This window comes from Chenopodium album, chromosome 5, assembly GCF_948465745.1.
Source record: "Chenopodium album chromosome 5, dcCheAlbu1.1, whole genome shotgun sequence".
NCBI lineage: Eukaryota > Viridiplantae > Streptophyta > Magnoliopsida > Caryophyllales > Amaranthaceae > Chenopodium > Chenopodium album.
The window spans coordinates 3,914,327-3,931,231 of record NC_137838.1 but is presented as its reverse complement, the minus strand read 5'-3'; the positions used below and the strand labels follow the sequence as shown (position 1 = coordinate 3,931,231).

At 34.2% G+C, this 16,905-nt stretch overlaps 2 protein-coding genes across 4 annotated transcripts; both read right to left on the bottom strand.

Annotated features, from left to right (window-relative positions):
- Positions 1 to 1,142: 1,142 nt before the first annotated feature.
- On the bottom strand, positions 1,143 to 9,513 carry LOC145631572 (uncharacterized). Of its 3 annotated transcripts, XM_081683682.1 has the most exons (17): positions 9,396 to 9,493; positions 8,444 to 9,199; positions 7,909 to 8,302; positions 7,689 to 7,810; positions 6,969 to 7,111; positions 6,248 to 6,498; positions 4,823 to 4,881; positions 4,464 to 4,558; positions 3,839 to 3,941; positions 3,603 to 3,697; positions 3,468 to 3,530; positions 3,030 to 3,105; positions 2,846 to 2,954; positions 2,369 to 2,481; positions 2,229 to 2,287; positions 1,619 to 1,727; positions 1,143 to 1,405 (listed from the first exon to the last, which is right to left on the bottom strand). In XM_081683682.1, exons 3-17 carry the CDS (start codon positions 8,294 to 8,296, stop codon positions 1,271 to 1,273), a joined length of 1,920 nt encoding a protein of 639 aa, XP_081539808.1. In that variant the 5' UTR covers positions 8,297 to 8,302; positions 8,444 to 9,199; positions 9,396 to 9,493; the 3' UTR covers positions 1,143 to 1,270. The 3 variants fall into 3 exon arrangements, with proteins under 3 accessions (XP_081539808.1, XP_081539807.1, XP_081539809.1); XM_081683681.1 differs by lacking the exon at positions 8,444 to 9,199 and having other exon boundaries at positions 9,396 to 9,513; XM_081683683.1 differs by lacking the exon at positions 8,444 to 9,199 and having other exon boundaries at positions 3,603 to 3,687; positions 3,856 to 3,941; positions 9,396 to 9,513.
- Positions 9,514 to 9,603: 90 nt separating this feature from the next.
- On the bottom strand, positions 9,604 to 14,226 carry LOC145631573 (G-type lectin S-receptor-like serine/threonine-protein kinase At5g24080). Its single transcript, XM_081683684.1, has 5 exons — positions 13,955 to 14,226; positions 11,745 to 13,108; positions 11,373 to 11,553; positions 10,710 to 11,163; positions 9,604 to 10,611 (listed from the first exon to the last, which is right to left on the bottom strand). Exons 1-5 carry the CDS (start codon positions 14,224 to 14,226, stop codon positions 10,270 to 10,272), a joined length of 2,613 nt encoding a protein of 870 aa, XP_081539810.1. The 3' UTR covers positions 9,604 to 10,269.
- Between the last annotated feature and the right edge of the window lie 2,679 nt (positions 14,227 to 16,905).

The following is a 16,905-nucleotide window of genomic DNA, read 5'->3' as shown; positions in this document are numbered from 1 at the left end:
CTGACATTTAATTCAAAGCATCTGTTTATACAGTATTAACATTGACACGAAAAAAAAAAAAAAATTAACACGCCCAACACTCTAACAGCATTTAAGTGTGGACATTTGATATTTCGTCCAAAGAAATACAGGAAATAAAAATAAAATCAACGCGTCATTGGACATTAGTTTCTATCAGGATATATTAATCACAGTTGTACAAATATACAAATGACATACTTTTTAAATATACAATGTCATAATATATGCAAAAGGATGTGGTTAGCAACATGAAGCTTTTATCTACGCAGGCCATTGACAAAGATCATCTCCCTCCATTTACTTCTATGAAGTAGTTATATGCTTATGTAAACCTATTTCTTTATATCAACTCGAACTCCCTCAATCCAAGTCATCTTTGGCCTTCGTTGGCTTCTTCTAAAATCTCGGTGATCTAAACTCTTTACATTAATTATGTATCTTCCGGTCATCACCTCAAAAGCCCAAAACAACACAACTGATTCTTCCTTATCCTCAATATCGGTAACTCCAACTACCCTCCAAATTATGTCATTCCTAATTCTATCCTTAAAAAGTTCCCACGTATCTATCTCAATATATGCATCTTTGCAGTACCCATCTTTCTAAAATGATTTTTCATCGCTGCCACTTTTTAAACATAAGCACAACAAATTCATTCTCACACTATCATGGATTGTATCTAGTGAGAAAGCAACAATTAAAATCTGGTTTAAAAGGCATAGTTGAATGACAGTGGATGGGTGATAAAGTGGGTCTCCCTCATGAAAATACAAGTTTATCTTCATGATAAACAAAAAAGTTTTTTTTTTCTAAAAAGAAATAGTAAATAAAAAAAATACCGTATATATCTAGTGGCATTTCTATAAATAAGTCGACAACTTTTATTAAATACGGGTCCCACAAAGTTGATTTATTTACAAAAATGGCATGCTAATTAAGATGTTTTGTTGATTTATTTACGAAGATGCCACTAGATAAACGATTTTTGTTTATCACGAAGATAAATTGACTGGGTCTCCCTCTAATTTTACTACTTGAATGATTTTAAGATTTTAAAACAGTACACTAAAAGTTCTGGAAATTCATCTTTGCTGAGTAAAGAGAAAAAAAAAAAAGGTTCCTACAAACATGCATCTAGTTATAGCAAGAAAAATAAGATTTTCCAAGCCAAATTCCATACCTTTTAGGCTGTAACTAGAGAACAGATAAGAACCTGTACTATTGCCCAATTAGGCATAAATATGATTTCTTACAAAATGGATGTAACACGAACTGAATTATCACCAGAACCAGTAAGATATATAGGTAGGGTCAGATGCCAATCGACAGTTGTCACAGCAGCACTGTGTGGTAGAGTTTTTGATCCGTTTGCAAGACTTCCAACCTAGAAAACAGAAAACAAACTATAAGATGTAAAGGAAAAAAATGCCAGCCCAGTATCATCTTTACTTCTTTAGTAATATGTGGTCTAGAATCAAAAAAAGATTTTGCATTCTTAGTTAAGGAAAAAAATTTAGGCCAGTGACATTGATGAATTTATTATGGAAATAGACGTACTAGATTGATGTATTAGTTCAGCAACAGAAGTGAACTGTACCTGATACATTGGTGATCGTACTAAATCAGAGGTCACTAGCAGTCTCTTTCCAGTACAGTCCAGCGCCATTTCATGACGGCAGTGTTTCGAGGTATCAGGATTGCAGAACCTACAGAATGAGAAAACTTGTGATTCTAATAATTCATTTTCAGCATCTCTTGATGTCTATATATATATTTTTAAGACAAGTACTTCATAACAACACATAGTACGAGTCAAATATACAGTTGGCAAGAAGATCCATACAACAACAGTTAAAAAACAAGTTTCAGATTAGCAAAGACATTAAGACAAGGAACAAAAATCCACCTCACCATGAGTGGGAGCTGTAGTAATCTGAAGTATTTAGTCTATTTGCAAAATTAATTTAACAATGTTAGGTAACATTGATACATTAGGTACCTCTACAGCTTAACTTGATCCAGGCCGGTTCTATAATGATGCAGCACACGGCAAGAAAAGCAAAGAATGAAGAAGTCATATGATAAACACCTTGCCATAGGTCATTGCGTCAAAAAAGGCATCTATACACAAAATGATACATGCAACTAGCCAAAATGGTGTAAAAATTCACGTGGCATCAATATTTTTTATACAGGAATGCTAATACCTGCTGCAATCTGCTGACCAGACAACTCGACCTTGATTTTGTAAGCTCCATTCAAATACCTGAACCCATAAAATATCCGATTCCTTTTCAGCAACAGTCCAAATTATTGCTGAAGTTGCACAAAAGATTAAACTACTTACTTTTCCATCCGATCCCAAAGTAAATATACTTGTCTCATCATGTCCGAAAAGAATGGAGCTGATGGAACAATCGTGAGCTGGCCATCCAGTAATTTGCAGACCCGCAGACATGTCTTATGTTAGTCAAGGACTCAGAATACTCAGACATCTGGCTACAGATATGAGTATAGCCTGAAATTAATATCAATACATTTCCATGCATTCAAGAACCTGAGTAGCATAATCATGCATCTGGAATTTTTATAATGGGGTAATAAAAAGAAGGCTATTAAAACAATCTCTCTACTTTGAGAACAGATAAGAGGTCCACGATGTAGAATTTTGAATCTCCATGGGATGGATAGTGCAGGGCTTGGCAGGATATGATCCTACAAACTAAGTATCCAGATACTCTCACTTTGATATGTAATGCAGAGCAACCAACAAAATATACATATATCACCACACCAAAGGAGACATGCAAACGTGTAAGGATACCAAACATGTGAATCATCCCATCAACAGCAGCAGCAGCTAAAATCTTTCCATTGTGATTGAAGCACATAGAGGTTATCGCTGGGGGCTCTTCACCAAGCGGAAGGACTGTCTTCACAGAGTAAAATGTCATCAAAAGATTGATCTTTATTATTAAAATAATAATTTTTGGAAAACCACAACATACCACAGGCTTCCACGTCTTCATGTTCCAAACAGTTAGTGAAGCATATCCCATGGTGTTAGCATATGTTGTTTCATCCCTATTCATGAAAAAGAAAATAACAAATGACTATTGCATGTCACCCTCGAGTTATAAAAAATGAACAGAAAGTTCAGAAACATAGAGAAGCACAACCAATCTATGATTCCCGAATCTAGATTCTTTCGGCCATAAAGAGTTTGGACAAATAAATAAGAAAATAATGCTCATATTTAATAGCTATCCTTGATTTTCAAAAACTAAAAGAACAATATGCCTTAGTTTGACTGAGTAAAAGTTTTATAACGAGAAGCTGTCCTCCTTTTCAAGGAACATAAATGAACTAGAATGAAAGATGAACAAAAAATTAAATAAGGATCATGTACTAAAAATGAATAGGAAAAAGTGAAAGCAGATGTATACCCTTCAGATGCAGCTGCAGAAACAAAAATGGGTTCCACAGGGCTGCATTTTATATCTAGTACCCTGTTATGTAGGCACAGCAATCAGCACAATGAATCAACTAGGACTTAAAAAAGTTCTTAGTCCAGAAACAACCTTCGAAATGTTTGACCAGTGCTGAGATCACAAACGACTCTTTTTGCATCCACATTCCATGCCTTGATGCCTCCCTCAGCAGTGCCTATCAGAAGCTTTTGTCAAGCCAAAAAGAGATATAATTAAAGGGTAATATCAATTGAAGAAAGCAAACTTTTCATTGAATGTCGATTAGAGAAAAGTAATGCAATGTACACCCACACACCCCTAAAAGGGATAGAAGAGAAGCAGCATACCAAGCGATCAGACTTACAATCCCAGTCAAGAGACAGAATTTCCGCTCCACAATATATGGTGGCGTTTCTAGATCCTGGCGTGGATGAGTCATACGTCCAAATCCTTTATCACCAACACACCAAACCTAACGTCAGTATTCCACTTCAGGAATCATAGAGAGCAGAATAATAAAACAATCGATTAAATTTCACTGGTTCCCCATTAAAGATATAATATTAAGCCCCTCCAATCTCTGTTCTTTTAAAGAAGGTGACTACCAAAGTACCATGGTCCTTAATTTCTATTTAAAGGAACACCAAATAAATAAATAAAAATACAAGTAAATACTCTCCCATCTCCATACATATCTTGCTTCCCATGAACCAAAATAAAAATTCACCTTTCAAAGAAAGAAGGGTGCTCCATCCAAATAATACAATGACGTAAGCATGTAATTAGCCAGACATCATTAGGCAGCTTATTTAACTTTATATTGCAAGCCCACATTAAAAGATTGAAAACAATTTAAAATACCTCTGCTCAGACAATCAAGTGAAATTGGCATTATGCATTTAAAATTATCACCCTTCTCTTCAAAAAGCAAGAAAGAGCTCAACATTAAACGTGAACAGCTACAGTAGATACCTGACTGTCCCATCTGTAGAAGCACTTGCAATAATATCCCCAGATGCTGAAAAGCGGGACCTACTTATGGGACTTGTATGCCCCAGAAATGTTTCCTTATAACAAATGCCATCAGAATTTTATATGAGCTAAGAGAACAATGATGAAATTAAGATAATAAAAAACAAAGTTAGATGGCATCTTCATCCTCCGAAAAAGTGAAGAGTAACATATAGTTGATTATCTGCATTATCATGAGTTCATGACTAAACTTAATATTCATTGGAGCTGATGAAGTAGGTGCCAGTGTTTGCTGACATGTGAAAGTTGGTGCATCATATAGCAAATTTCCCAAAAATAACTTAAACATGAAGCTCTACCTGGAACTGCACTTTTACTTCTGAAAATTCTTCCTCACCTAGGACCACAGCCGACTTTTCTGTCATAACACAATCAACAAGACGTAATTCAGCAAGAAAAATCTTTAGATAGCCTAAAAGCACATGCAAGTCATGCAATATACATGATTAATAACAAAGGCATTTTTTCATGTCACAAAATCAGAAAGTCAGCAACTGATGCTCAGTTGGCAACATCTACAATCTCGTTACTCCTTAACTAGATAGCTATTTTTTCCCTTTTTTAAAACCCAAGGAGCAATTGGTATCAGGATCCTTGACATGGGATCAAAACTTATATAATTTATATGACAAACCCTGCTTAGGGAGGAGGGGGTGGAGGAAGAAACTAATACATCAAGCTCTACTACCCATTCAAAAAACTAGAAGTCATACTCCTACTAGTTTATCCGGAAGCAATCATAAAAGCAGAAAACAAAACCAAAAGGTGCAAACGCAAATATTACTAACTACCTATAAGATCAAGAGCCTTGAAGTCACTGCTTTTTGGGAAGAAAATAATGGACCTTTTTTCCCTACTCTCCTCACTGAGATTCTAACTTGAGGGCAGTAGTAAAAATTTAATACTTAGTACTTCTCTTTCTCTCCAATTTCATAGTCACCAGGACTCCATAATTCATAACTAATAATTTATTATGCACTTTGATGAGTAAGCCAATCATTCCTCTATGCAGTGAATATTATTTTATCTTAATCTTGGGACAGTGTGGGCCCAAATATCAAATGCAAAAGGATTCTTCCACCGTTCTTTAATACTTGCAACATTTGGATTTTTTTTTTTTTTTTTTTTTGGAGGGAGGACTTTAAAATTATTAACACATTGTCTTTTAACTATATTTTGTGTCTTTTAACTATATTTTGTGACATATACATAAGGAAGATTATAGTCATATGAGATCTTTTCAAACTTGTCTCAATATATAATTTCAAAATATCAACTTTTTATAATTTTACTAAAATATGATCAAATATATTCACGGTCAAAGTTATGCATAGATAAGCATGATAATCCAAATGATGAAAGTAAAACGGAGGGGAGGAAGTAATGCATAGTAAAAAAAAAAAATCAAATGCCACTTTTAAGCCTTATTCGATTCACAATTTCATATAAGGATCAAATGCTCAACTAAATTGGCTTGCTGTGTAGTTAGTTTCCTGTTACAAAAATATAGAGCTCATAAGCTCAACCATAGAAATAACATTTTTTTTTTTTTCCAAATTCCATGTGTTACCGGGTTTTAGGAATTTCCAATAAGAATTCTGCTATAGGTCAACTCATTAGTTTACTTTTACATTCAAAAAAAAAAAAAAAAAAAAACCATTGTTTTGCACAATATGTAAATCCAATGAATATATAATCAGGTACCAAAGATAAGATAATATTACCACTATATATTCCATATTTGGAAACATGGATTCCATTATGATCACTGCTAACTGGTGGATTTCCAGAAGAACTTGGGGCATGATCAGCATTGTAGGCAGTCGTGTTGGACAAATCTGAACATCCAACCACTTCATGGCTCTTGAATCCAGTTTCAAGCTCACTTTTAGATGTAGTGGATAGACTTGCCTCTTCAGAAACCACAGAAGCACTTTTCACAGAGTTATCTTCTTGTCCCATTAACACAGTACCACTGTGCGAGAAAAACAACAAAGTCAAGAATTTTTTTTTTCTCTTTTTTTAGTGTTGGGAGGGAGACAAACACCTATGGAAAGAGCCCATAAGCTACATAACAAGGGAGTTGAGATCATCATCTCCTAACAATTCTATTGTAGTAGGAGTATAGTGAGGCAAAAAACGTTGTCTACATCACTTGACCATTCATTTCAAAGTATTCCTGTTCAATACTCAGATATCCAGATAAAGATGAATGCCAATTTCACTGTGGTTGAACTGACTTTATCCTTTTGTAATTTATGAACTCTAAGTCCGTAATTCAGCTACAACTTAATAACATATAAGGAAACTAGAAAGCTACAATTCCTAGTGTACAAACAAACAACAAACAAGCAGCAACTTGAATCTAAGGAACAGCTTCCGTTTTGGAGGTATTGGGTATAAATATAATAATTGTATAAAAACAGCAATAATGCAATAGACTACCGTCTAAGCTGATGTAGTTGAGCCTCCCTTTCTTCCAGGACAGCCTGAAGTTGTGATAACTTCAAATTTAGCTGCTTAATGTCTTTTCTGAGACGGTTGATAGTGTTCTTCTCAGTGCTTATCTTCATTAAAGCAGGAATGCGTGAAGAGGTCAAGGAAACACCAAGTATACTCCTTTATGTCACTAAAGTATACTTTAATTGGTAATTAAAAGAACAAACATATTGATAAGAGTTCTTCTTTTAAAAATTATAAAAAAAAAAAAAAAAAAAAAAAAAAAACAATCCAAGCCGAGGGCAGAGAGCAGAGCTTCTCGATCCAGAATATTCAGTTCCATGATATACACTTGCTGAGACCATTGTTAAAAAAAAATCAAATATCTTCTTTCAATTTTTTTTTTATTTTTTTTTAAAAATAAAAATATCTAGAGCACCAGAAGTCAACAAAAAGGTAACAGGGGTCGTTCCCAGGATAAAAGTTAATTGGCACAGGGGTGTATTTAGTGTGTTCATTTTCTGAATGTTCACATTGAGTCGAGTTTCAACCACATGTCAAATACCTCAGCAATAACAGTTTCAAAGCTGAGCCAAATTGTATGTAAGAGCAGGGCAATGAGGCAGTAGTCACAAGTCATCAAGCTAACATCAGTATTAGTCACTTCCATATTAATAAGACAGTATTAGTCATGAAATGATAGGAAAAAAAAAAACATAGGATATGAGTTCCACTAAACATCTGGCTCAGAAAATTCCTTAGTGAAAGATGCAAAGCATCCAACCACTCCTTTGAGAAATAAATGCGAAACTGAGGATCTAAAGCAGGATTCTTTAGGTAGGGCATAGCTGCATATGAAGCAAAGGTCAGACAGTATTCGAACAAGGTAATATCTGGAAAAAAAAAAGGTTGGTTAAGAATAACTTAATGAAAAAAGATAACACACCAAACCATGGAGTCCAGTCATCTCCTTTTTGCTGCAAGTCATCACCCAGCATATCAAAAAACTCCTTGACCTTGTCATTCCTTCCTGAACGAACAGCATGTACTATATAATGGCGGAGAATAGAGGCCTCCAGTTTGGACAGTGTAGCATAAAACACTGTCTCGGAGGAAGAAATACACTGCTTAAAGAAACTAAGGAGGCCAACCAATTTCTCAGGCTCAAACTTAGGTATATATTTTGAGAAAATCAAGTCAAGTATCTTGTCCACTTGAAAACCTTTCCCAACATCCATATTTAGTTCCATCTCAAAAGCTTGTAGTGTACTAGTGAAACCTCTGAATACAAGAAATTCTCTTACTAGCTCCTCAGCATAATGCATATTTTCCATCTTCTCCTAAAATACATACACAAAAAGTAAATTACGATCAGCTCACTGCACATAAGAAAATGGCAGTATGATTCCAAATAAAATTATCACTTTTAAAGAATTAAAACACATATTCATATCAGAGGACAAAATGCATCAATACTTTACCTCCAAAAGTCACTTGAATGTGAACTTGGAAGTAGACACTTGATAGCGGGTAACTCAGGTCACAAAGATGTTCAAGAAACACAAAAGGCTACAAGTTACAAAATATTGGTATTCATAAAAGAGAAGGCTTGTTCTGGTATGACAACCAATTTGGCTTTTCTGAAAGAAAGAACACAATATCACTTGTCCCAGGTGACCACTGCCATTCTCAATTACTCCAGCTCCTCATCAATTCCAAGCTAAACACATCCCTCCCTTGGATTTTTACATACAATCAAACACTAGGACACTCAAAAATTCTTCACAGCAGTCAAAATTATTATCATTCTATTTCATTAAATCAAACGTTCAATACTTTTTTCGTACACGATGCCGTAAATCATACCCAATATATCAATATCCATTTTGGGTAGGATGGGGTGTTGAAGACTCAATGTGCAGAATCCCAACTTGAAAAAAGAAACCCTAAATACAACAAAAGACTCAGATTCCTTAATCAGAAGTACTTATGATCAATACTTTTCTAGATAAAGCTTCGGTAACTTCGTTCCAGAGCAAAATTCTAGGGTAAGACTATCTACATTTTATGGGGTGACTTTGATTCACTTATAGAACTCATCTTATCCCAGAATTTGCTCTTCAGTATACCAAATAAAATTTACCCAAAATTAAACCTAAAAAAGCAGAATTTTCACTTTATTCAATCCAATTCTTCACTGTTGAAATTGATAAGCACGCCAGATAACGAATGGGAGCCTAAAATCCAACCAAAACATGACAAAATCAAGAACCAGCGCTCAAATTCCTAATTAAACTAGATGCAGCAGAAATTAAACAATGTATTGAACTGGAAACTAAGAGAGTATTCACACGGAATTAAGATTGAAGGTTGCCGTAAGAGAAGATCTAGGGTTTATAAATTGGGAATTAAGAAATTGGGGAAGAATAGTACCTTCAGCATAGATTAAGATTAAAATGGATGAAGTTGAATGCACTTTGAATCCAGCTGATCTTGCAGTTGAAATATTCAGGAGAGAGAGCAAGAGAAGGTGTCTGAAATCTGTAAAGCCACGAATTCTTAATGTAAATAATTGAATTTTGCAATTTATACATTGCCCCTGTATATTTTTTTTTTTTTTTTTTTTTTTTTTTTTTTTTTTGGTGTGTGTTTCTAGAGTAACTCACGAGGGGCGGATGATGAAAATTGATCGCGAGATCTCCTTGGACTTTAACCACTTGAGCTATATCTCACTCTCTCTTCATGAGTTTCCAGATTTGATGAACTATATATGTGGTTTGGAAATGTGAATTTCAATAAACTTATTTTATTAAATTTTTAAAGATTAGTTTGGTTGGAGTTTAAAATACTTTCATTGATGTAAAGACATAGTGTAAAAAAATATATATATCAAAGACGAAAGATTTTGTAGAAAACCCAACAATTACTACATTTTTATAGAGGAACAATGTTACATTAAAAAAAATTCCTAAAAATGAATTAATACAAAAAAAAAAAAAATGGCATTTATTAACGAGGTGAGACAGTGGAATAACTACATGTAGCTCGAGATGACGGGTTTGTGTTAATGGTAAAGGTACTTATATGATCATCATTTCCTCTTTTGATGAAATTCTTAAAGATCGGTCTTGGAGTTGAAAAAAAATACTTTCATTAATGTAACGACATAGTGGGAGAAAAAATATTGAACAAGAAATATTTTGTAGAAAAATTAACAATTACTCCGTACTACATTTTATGGGAACAATGTTACTTTAAAAAATCCTAAAATTGACTTAATTAATTAATACAACAAAATTGGCTTTTATCATCGAGGTGACACAGTGGAATAACTACATGTAGCACGAGATGACGGGTTTGTGTTAATTGTAAAAGTACTTGTATGATCATCATTTTCTCTTTTCATAGCTTTGTATACATTATCTAAACCTTCTTCAATCAACTCCAAAATGTTTTGTGGCATTGGAGGCATATTGACTTCCATTGTGCCTTCAAACATTTTTACCACTTCTCCCATTGAAGGTCTCACTGATACTTCATCTTGCACACACCAAAATGCTATCTTGAGAGCCCTTGTAACTTCTTCCTCATCGACGGCTACTCCTAATCGCTTATCCACGACTTTGATCGCTTGTTCATTTACCATCTCCTGAAAATAGCGATTGTTATTTACAAACTCGACTTTGAGTAGCTATGTAAAAACAAATATTGAACAAAGATATATAGACGAAGTGCTAAAAAGCATACCTTAAAAGCCCATCCAGGGTAAAAGAAATCTTCTGCATCATAAGACATGTCAAGGTTCCTCCTCCCTCCAATAATTTCTAATAATAGCATTCCATAGCTATAAACATCTGCCTTAACGGTTATGGGGCGATTACTTATCCATTCAGGAGCCAAGTATCCTCGTGTACCTCGAACCATGGTAACAACATGTGAGTGTTCTCTTCCCATCAATTTAGCTAGTCCAAAATCTGAAACTTTAGGGCAGAAGTTTTCATCTAATAAGATGTTTTCTGGCTTAATGTCACAATGAATTATTCGGTTCCTACATTGTTCGTGGAAGTAAGCTATCCCTTGAGCCGTGCCTAAGGCTACATTATAACGTGTAGGCCAATCGAGTACTTTGTCTCGATTATAGTTTGGAGCAAAGATCCATTTGTCCAATGATCCATTTTTCATGAATTCATAAACCAACAACCTACATATAACCACATAAGTTCAATCAAAGTCAATATACAAATAGAGCTAGCAATTCGTGCTTACTAATTGAGTTCAAATATGGCTTTGGATTGATTTCAATTATACTCGACATACGTTAAAAACCTATAACTATCTACATAAACGAGGAGCTTCTCAAGAGTATAAGTAGTACCACATAAGCGTGTCGTGTCACAAAATATTATATACCTGCGTGAACCCTCGGAGCAATAGCCACAAAGACGGACCAAGTTCATGTGATGCATAGAGCCAATTGTATTGACTTCAGTGATAAATTCGCGCTCTCCATGGGGCAAAATTTTGTCAAGCTTCTTCACTGCAATGTAAGTCCCATCTCCTAGGCTTCCTTTGTATACAGTTCCAAACCCACCTGTCACAAATAATATCATAATCCGATCATTAAAATCATAACCTTAAAAATGCTTTATAACATTAATCCAATCATTAACATCATAACATTAGAAATGGTTAATAAAATACAAAACAGAGGAAAACAGAGTCCTCTGTTTTTTCCTCTGTTTTTATGGTTAATTCAAATTAAGGAGAGTTTTGAAGCCATACCTCTTCCTAATAGCTGGGAAAAGTTAGAAGTGCAATGCTGCAAATCTCGGTAGCTGAAACTAATAGGAGCACCCGAGAAGATCAACGAGCTCTCCATTGCTCGCGTCAACAATCTCTTCCTATGAACATTATAGTACAACAAAAGACATAACAACCCTATTAACACCCCCATACTCAATACAATGGGAATGACCAAAGCCTTCTCATGAGCACTTCTATCATCCCCTCTTGAGTCACCTTCTTTTCTCGACGATCCACCCCAATTCGATTCATTCCCTAAGACCTTAACAAAAAGAGTTGAGCTCGGGTCTTGAAATCCTCCGTAATCCAACCTTCTTAACACCCAACAATAAGGCTTTTCCTCATTCAACCCATACACTGAAGCAACACACTCACAATTTTCCAAGCAAGCATCTCCACACTTTGAAACTGTAGGGATGTCACTATAGTTAGCTATCACAGATTCTTCTGAGAAGTGATAGTTTGTTTGTTGGACCGCGATTATCTTGAACTCTTTAGTAAGGTTTTCGTGTTTCCCATTGCATTTCCCGGTCAATGTAGAGTTCTCAAAACACCTATCATCATCCTCCCCTACCCTTACAGTCCCAGGCAAGCAAGAGCAAGACGAATTCGCCTTAGTCCTATCTAGGACACACACACCATTCCCACATATTCCAGCAATGTCACACGAGCTAGTCACGGCTGCCCACTCGGACACCCACTGACGTGACCCATTAACGTCGTTATCCCACCTATACAACCTCAAATTCCCGTTTACCTCTAGCACTAACCGCCTTAGGGACACTGCACGTGTAGACGGTGTCAACGACTTATTGTACAATAATCCATCACTGTCGCGGTCATTTTTGTACACGTACACTGCACCATTAGCTGACCCTGGACCATACACCACCCCAAAACTCCCCTTCTCATCTAGCATTGCCACTACATCACCCGTGGAATTCGATATATCAGGGCCGGCCCAATACGAATAATTCGACAGTGTGTCATCAGGTGCATCAGGTAAGTTATAACTTAATGCTAAGCTAAGAGAAGTTGGTTGTTGGAGCATTTTTAAAGTGTAGTAACCTCCATGAGAAGGTGACTTCTTAGAAGATGTAAGCTCCATTGATACATTCAAAGGTTGACCAGGTAATAAAGTATCAGAAGGATAAGAAAAAGTCTGAAACACAGGCTCCTGAAGTTTATCATACAGGATAAAGTTGCCACTTTCTGACATTACAGCTGCTTCAACTCCTGCCCTTGAAGTGTTGGATGACCATAAGGTGGCTCGGCCGTCGCGGAGGACGAGGTTTCCGGTGTTGTCGAAGCTCAGCACCGCGTTTTTGGTGGCGAAATTGTCTCTAGAAGGAAATCATTGGGATGTTTCAGGACATATTAGTAGGGAAAATGTACATGTGATGATCATCCCCTGCAATAGGATGATGTAAAATGACTAAGGAAAAAAAAAAGTAATGATCTAGGTTTTAATCTTGATTTATGTTTCATTGACTAAATTTATTTAACTAGTTAGTATGTTCATCAAAATTATTGTTCTTTTGGCTAAAATACATCAAATTTATGAACTCATCTAGAAAAACTGTAAAAATAATTTGTTTAATGGTGCAATCTTTGACCAATAACACTTAATACTTAAGAGGAACAGAGAAAAAATGACATAAACAAATACAAGTATATATAATCATTGGAAAGTAGCTAGTCTTAAACTCTTTATCATGGATCTACTCGTATAAAAATATTTGTATACATATATATATATATATACATATATATATATATATATATATATATATATATATACGACTTATGTTAAACTTATGTATACATACAAAAAAATTTGTATACATATATACGACTTATGTTAGCTTGTGTATCATTGGAAAGTAATCCAGATCAATCCTAAAATCGTGTAATCCTCCTCTACATAAAATTTTACAAAAACAACTATAAAATGTAACACAAAGTTTCTAAAGCTTATATCAAGCATATTTAGTACGAGAAATGACACAAGTATGAGTCTATTGATTATATCGATAATACAATTTACTCGAAAGTCATGACCAAAATTCATATAGTTCTACAATGCCGATAGTTATAAACAGATGTGTAGATGATATATGATTTACAACTAGTGTGTAAAAAAAGTTGGACATGCGAAAAATAGTACAATGTGGTGGATTGGAGCTTACCTATTAGCAGACCAAACCAAAATTCTTTCTCCAGGAACTTGATTATACCAAATACCAAGCTGCAATTGATCATTTGTATACATAGGAGTGAACCCAAATGCAAAAGTTCCATTCTCAGAGATCCAAGCTTTGTTTTCCTTAGCTACCAAGTTTGAACCAGGCCTAATTTGGCTAGTCACTGAACCAAAAAATCCAAGTACTAAAATTGATGCAATATAACATAACGTTTTAGTATATGAACAAATATGAAACTTATTAGTATTAGGTGCCATTGTTATATGAAATGACGAACTTATTTTCATTGTGAAACTTTGGTTTATATAGTTGTCAAAAAATGAGTAAGAGGGAAATTGGGTTTTGGACACGTGGACAAAGTGGGTGAGCTAAAACCCTAAAAAGTTCAAAAATAAAATAAAATAGATTAAAAACTGGATATGGTCGGTCCTAAATCTAAAAATTGAACTTTGGAGCTTTGAGATTATGGCACGTGTTGAAGTTGCTATAGTTTTGCAAAATATTTTAGGTAAATTCAATGAATATATTATGGGTGATTTATAGGTGTTTGAAATTAAGATTGAGGCACGTCTCTTTTATGGTTTATACTTGGTTATTATTTCTTGAATTCAAACAGTTTTCAGCCTCTTGTCAATGGTGTATTCACACTTAGGCTATTTAACAGCCCATGCAAAACTATTGTTGCATGGTAGGAGAAATAAAGCTTAAAAAGTCTATGTAATGATTGTGAATTTGTTCAAGATTCAACGTTATTAAAGCCTATGGTTTAGATGTCAATTCGTGAAAAAACTAACACTACGCATAATTTGAATTTGGTAATAATGTCAAAAGTGAAGCAAAGTGAAATGTGTATAACTATATATACATATACTCTCTATGTGTTGTATATATGCTATAATGTTAATTTTAATGAATATCGATTAATTAAAATGTATAATTGATACATTTTTACGTATACTGCATTTTAGAATGTGAAGTGCATGTTTGTTCATCTTTCAATTAATTTGAAGTAATAGTTTTAATTAACAATGATCACAATTATCTTTTTATTTATGTGTTTGTGAGATGACAATGATGTAGTTGTTTAATGTCCATCATGGTGCAACATGTTGTGAATGTCACAATATCAATTTTTATGCCGGGTTTGAAAAATTGATAAAATTGCTAAATCTCAAATTTCTTAATAGTAAAGAATTCAATTATTCAAAATCTAAGATAATACAGAGTAAGAAATTTAATTCTGAGAGTTTAATTTTATATATAAAAATCAAGTGTAATACGAAATCACGAAGTATACATTTACCTCAACCATGAATGACTAAGGAGTAAAATACTTTTCACATTTTGGCAATGGGAAGTGGGAACGCAAGTACTTATATAGTTATATGAAATGAAGTAGCTAAGCCTTTATTTATTTATTTATTATATAGATTTATAGGTGAATAATGCATTGTCATGCAATTATAGTAAGAAAAATTTCCATAGTTAGGTTGTTTGTGTGGGTCATAAGTTGACAAAATGTATTTCAATCATATACTTATGTCTTATCCGCATCTAATCTAATTATAAGAAGAGAGAAAACGACCAAAAATTATAAATTAATTATGTGGAATCATATTGATTATTACTCCGTACGTAATACTCTTACACTATACAAGTAGTATATAGTAGACTATCTGACTATGACAATGGAGGATTAATTAGATTATTGAGGTTAATTAACTAAATTAGGTATGATGTATAGATGATATCACAAGAATATGTTTTGTATTATAAGACATGGATTAAATAGACGATGTAAGGTCAACAGTCTACATTAAGTTAAGGATAAAAAAAATATATGAAATCCACCGGCTTTGAATCACCTTTATTGACCGATCGACATATGTTCTAGTAGCATTCGAGTAGCAAAGCAAAATCCCGCATGTTAATTATATCTTATTGATATAAAATTATTTGGAAGTTTTAACTGTATATGTATCTATGAAATTATATGAAAGTTGTACGCTTTTAAAAAAAAATATAATAATTATCCTTAAATCTAAAATATAAATAATATTGATCGACTACTGATCCTCAAATCCGAATTAGTTCATAGGGTGAACCGGGAGGTACACCAAAAAAATATCACAAATTTTTGTATGTGGCTGGCCACATGGTGTGGCTTGCTGCCAAATCAGTATAAATAACGGGCTCATACGCGCGCATAACGGGTTACTGGTTTTGTCAGGGTTACTTGTATTTTTCAGGGGTTACTTGTTTTTTTTTTCGAGGTTACTTGTATTGATTACTTATCCAGTGATTACTTGTATTTTTTAGGGATTACTTGTATTTTTTTCAGAGGTTACTTGTATGGATTACTTATTTTAGGGGTTACTTGTATGGGTTAATTCAAGGGTTACTTGTATTTTTTTTTTCGGGGTTACTTGTATTGATTACTTGTATGGATTACTTATTTTTTATTTGTTGAATTTTGTTTTCGATGGACCTAATGATAGTTTGGAAGGAATTGTGTTGATTGTTTCCTTTGGCTGAATTAATGGTTTCTCTCTCCTCCATTGTAGGGTGTTACTGGTTTGGTTATGGGTTACTTGTAGGGTGTTACTAGTTTGGTCAGGCGTTACTTGTAGGGTGTTATTGGTTTTGACTAGGGGTTACTTGTATGGTGATACTGGTATAGTATGGGGCCTACAAGTAATCCTTGAATAAGTAACTCATACAAGTAACCACTAAATAAGTAACTCATACAAGTAACCCTTGAATTAACTTATACAAGTAACCCTTGAATAAGTAACCCCTAAAATAAGTAATCCATACAAGTAACCCCTAAAAAATACAAGTAACCACTGGATAAGTAATCAATACAAGTAACCCCGAAAAAAAAAATACAAGTAACCCCGAAAAAAAAAATATAAGTAACCCTGACAAAACCAGTA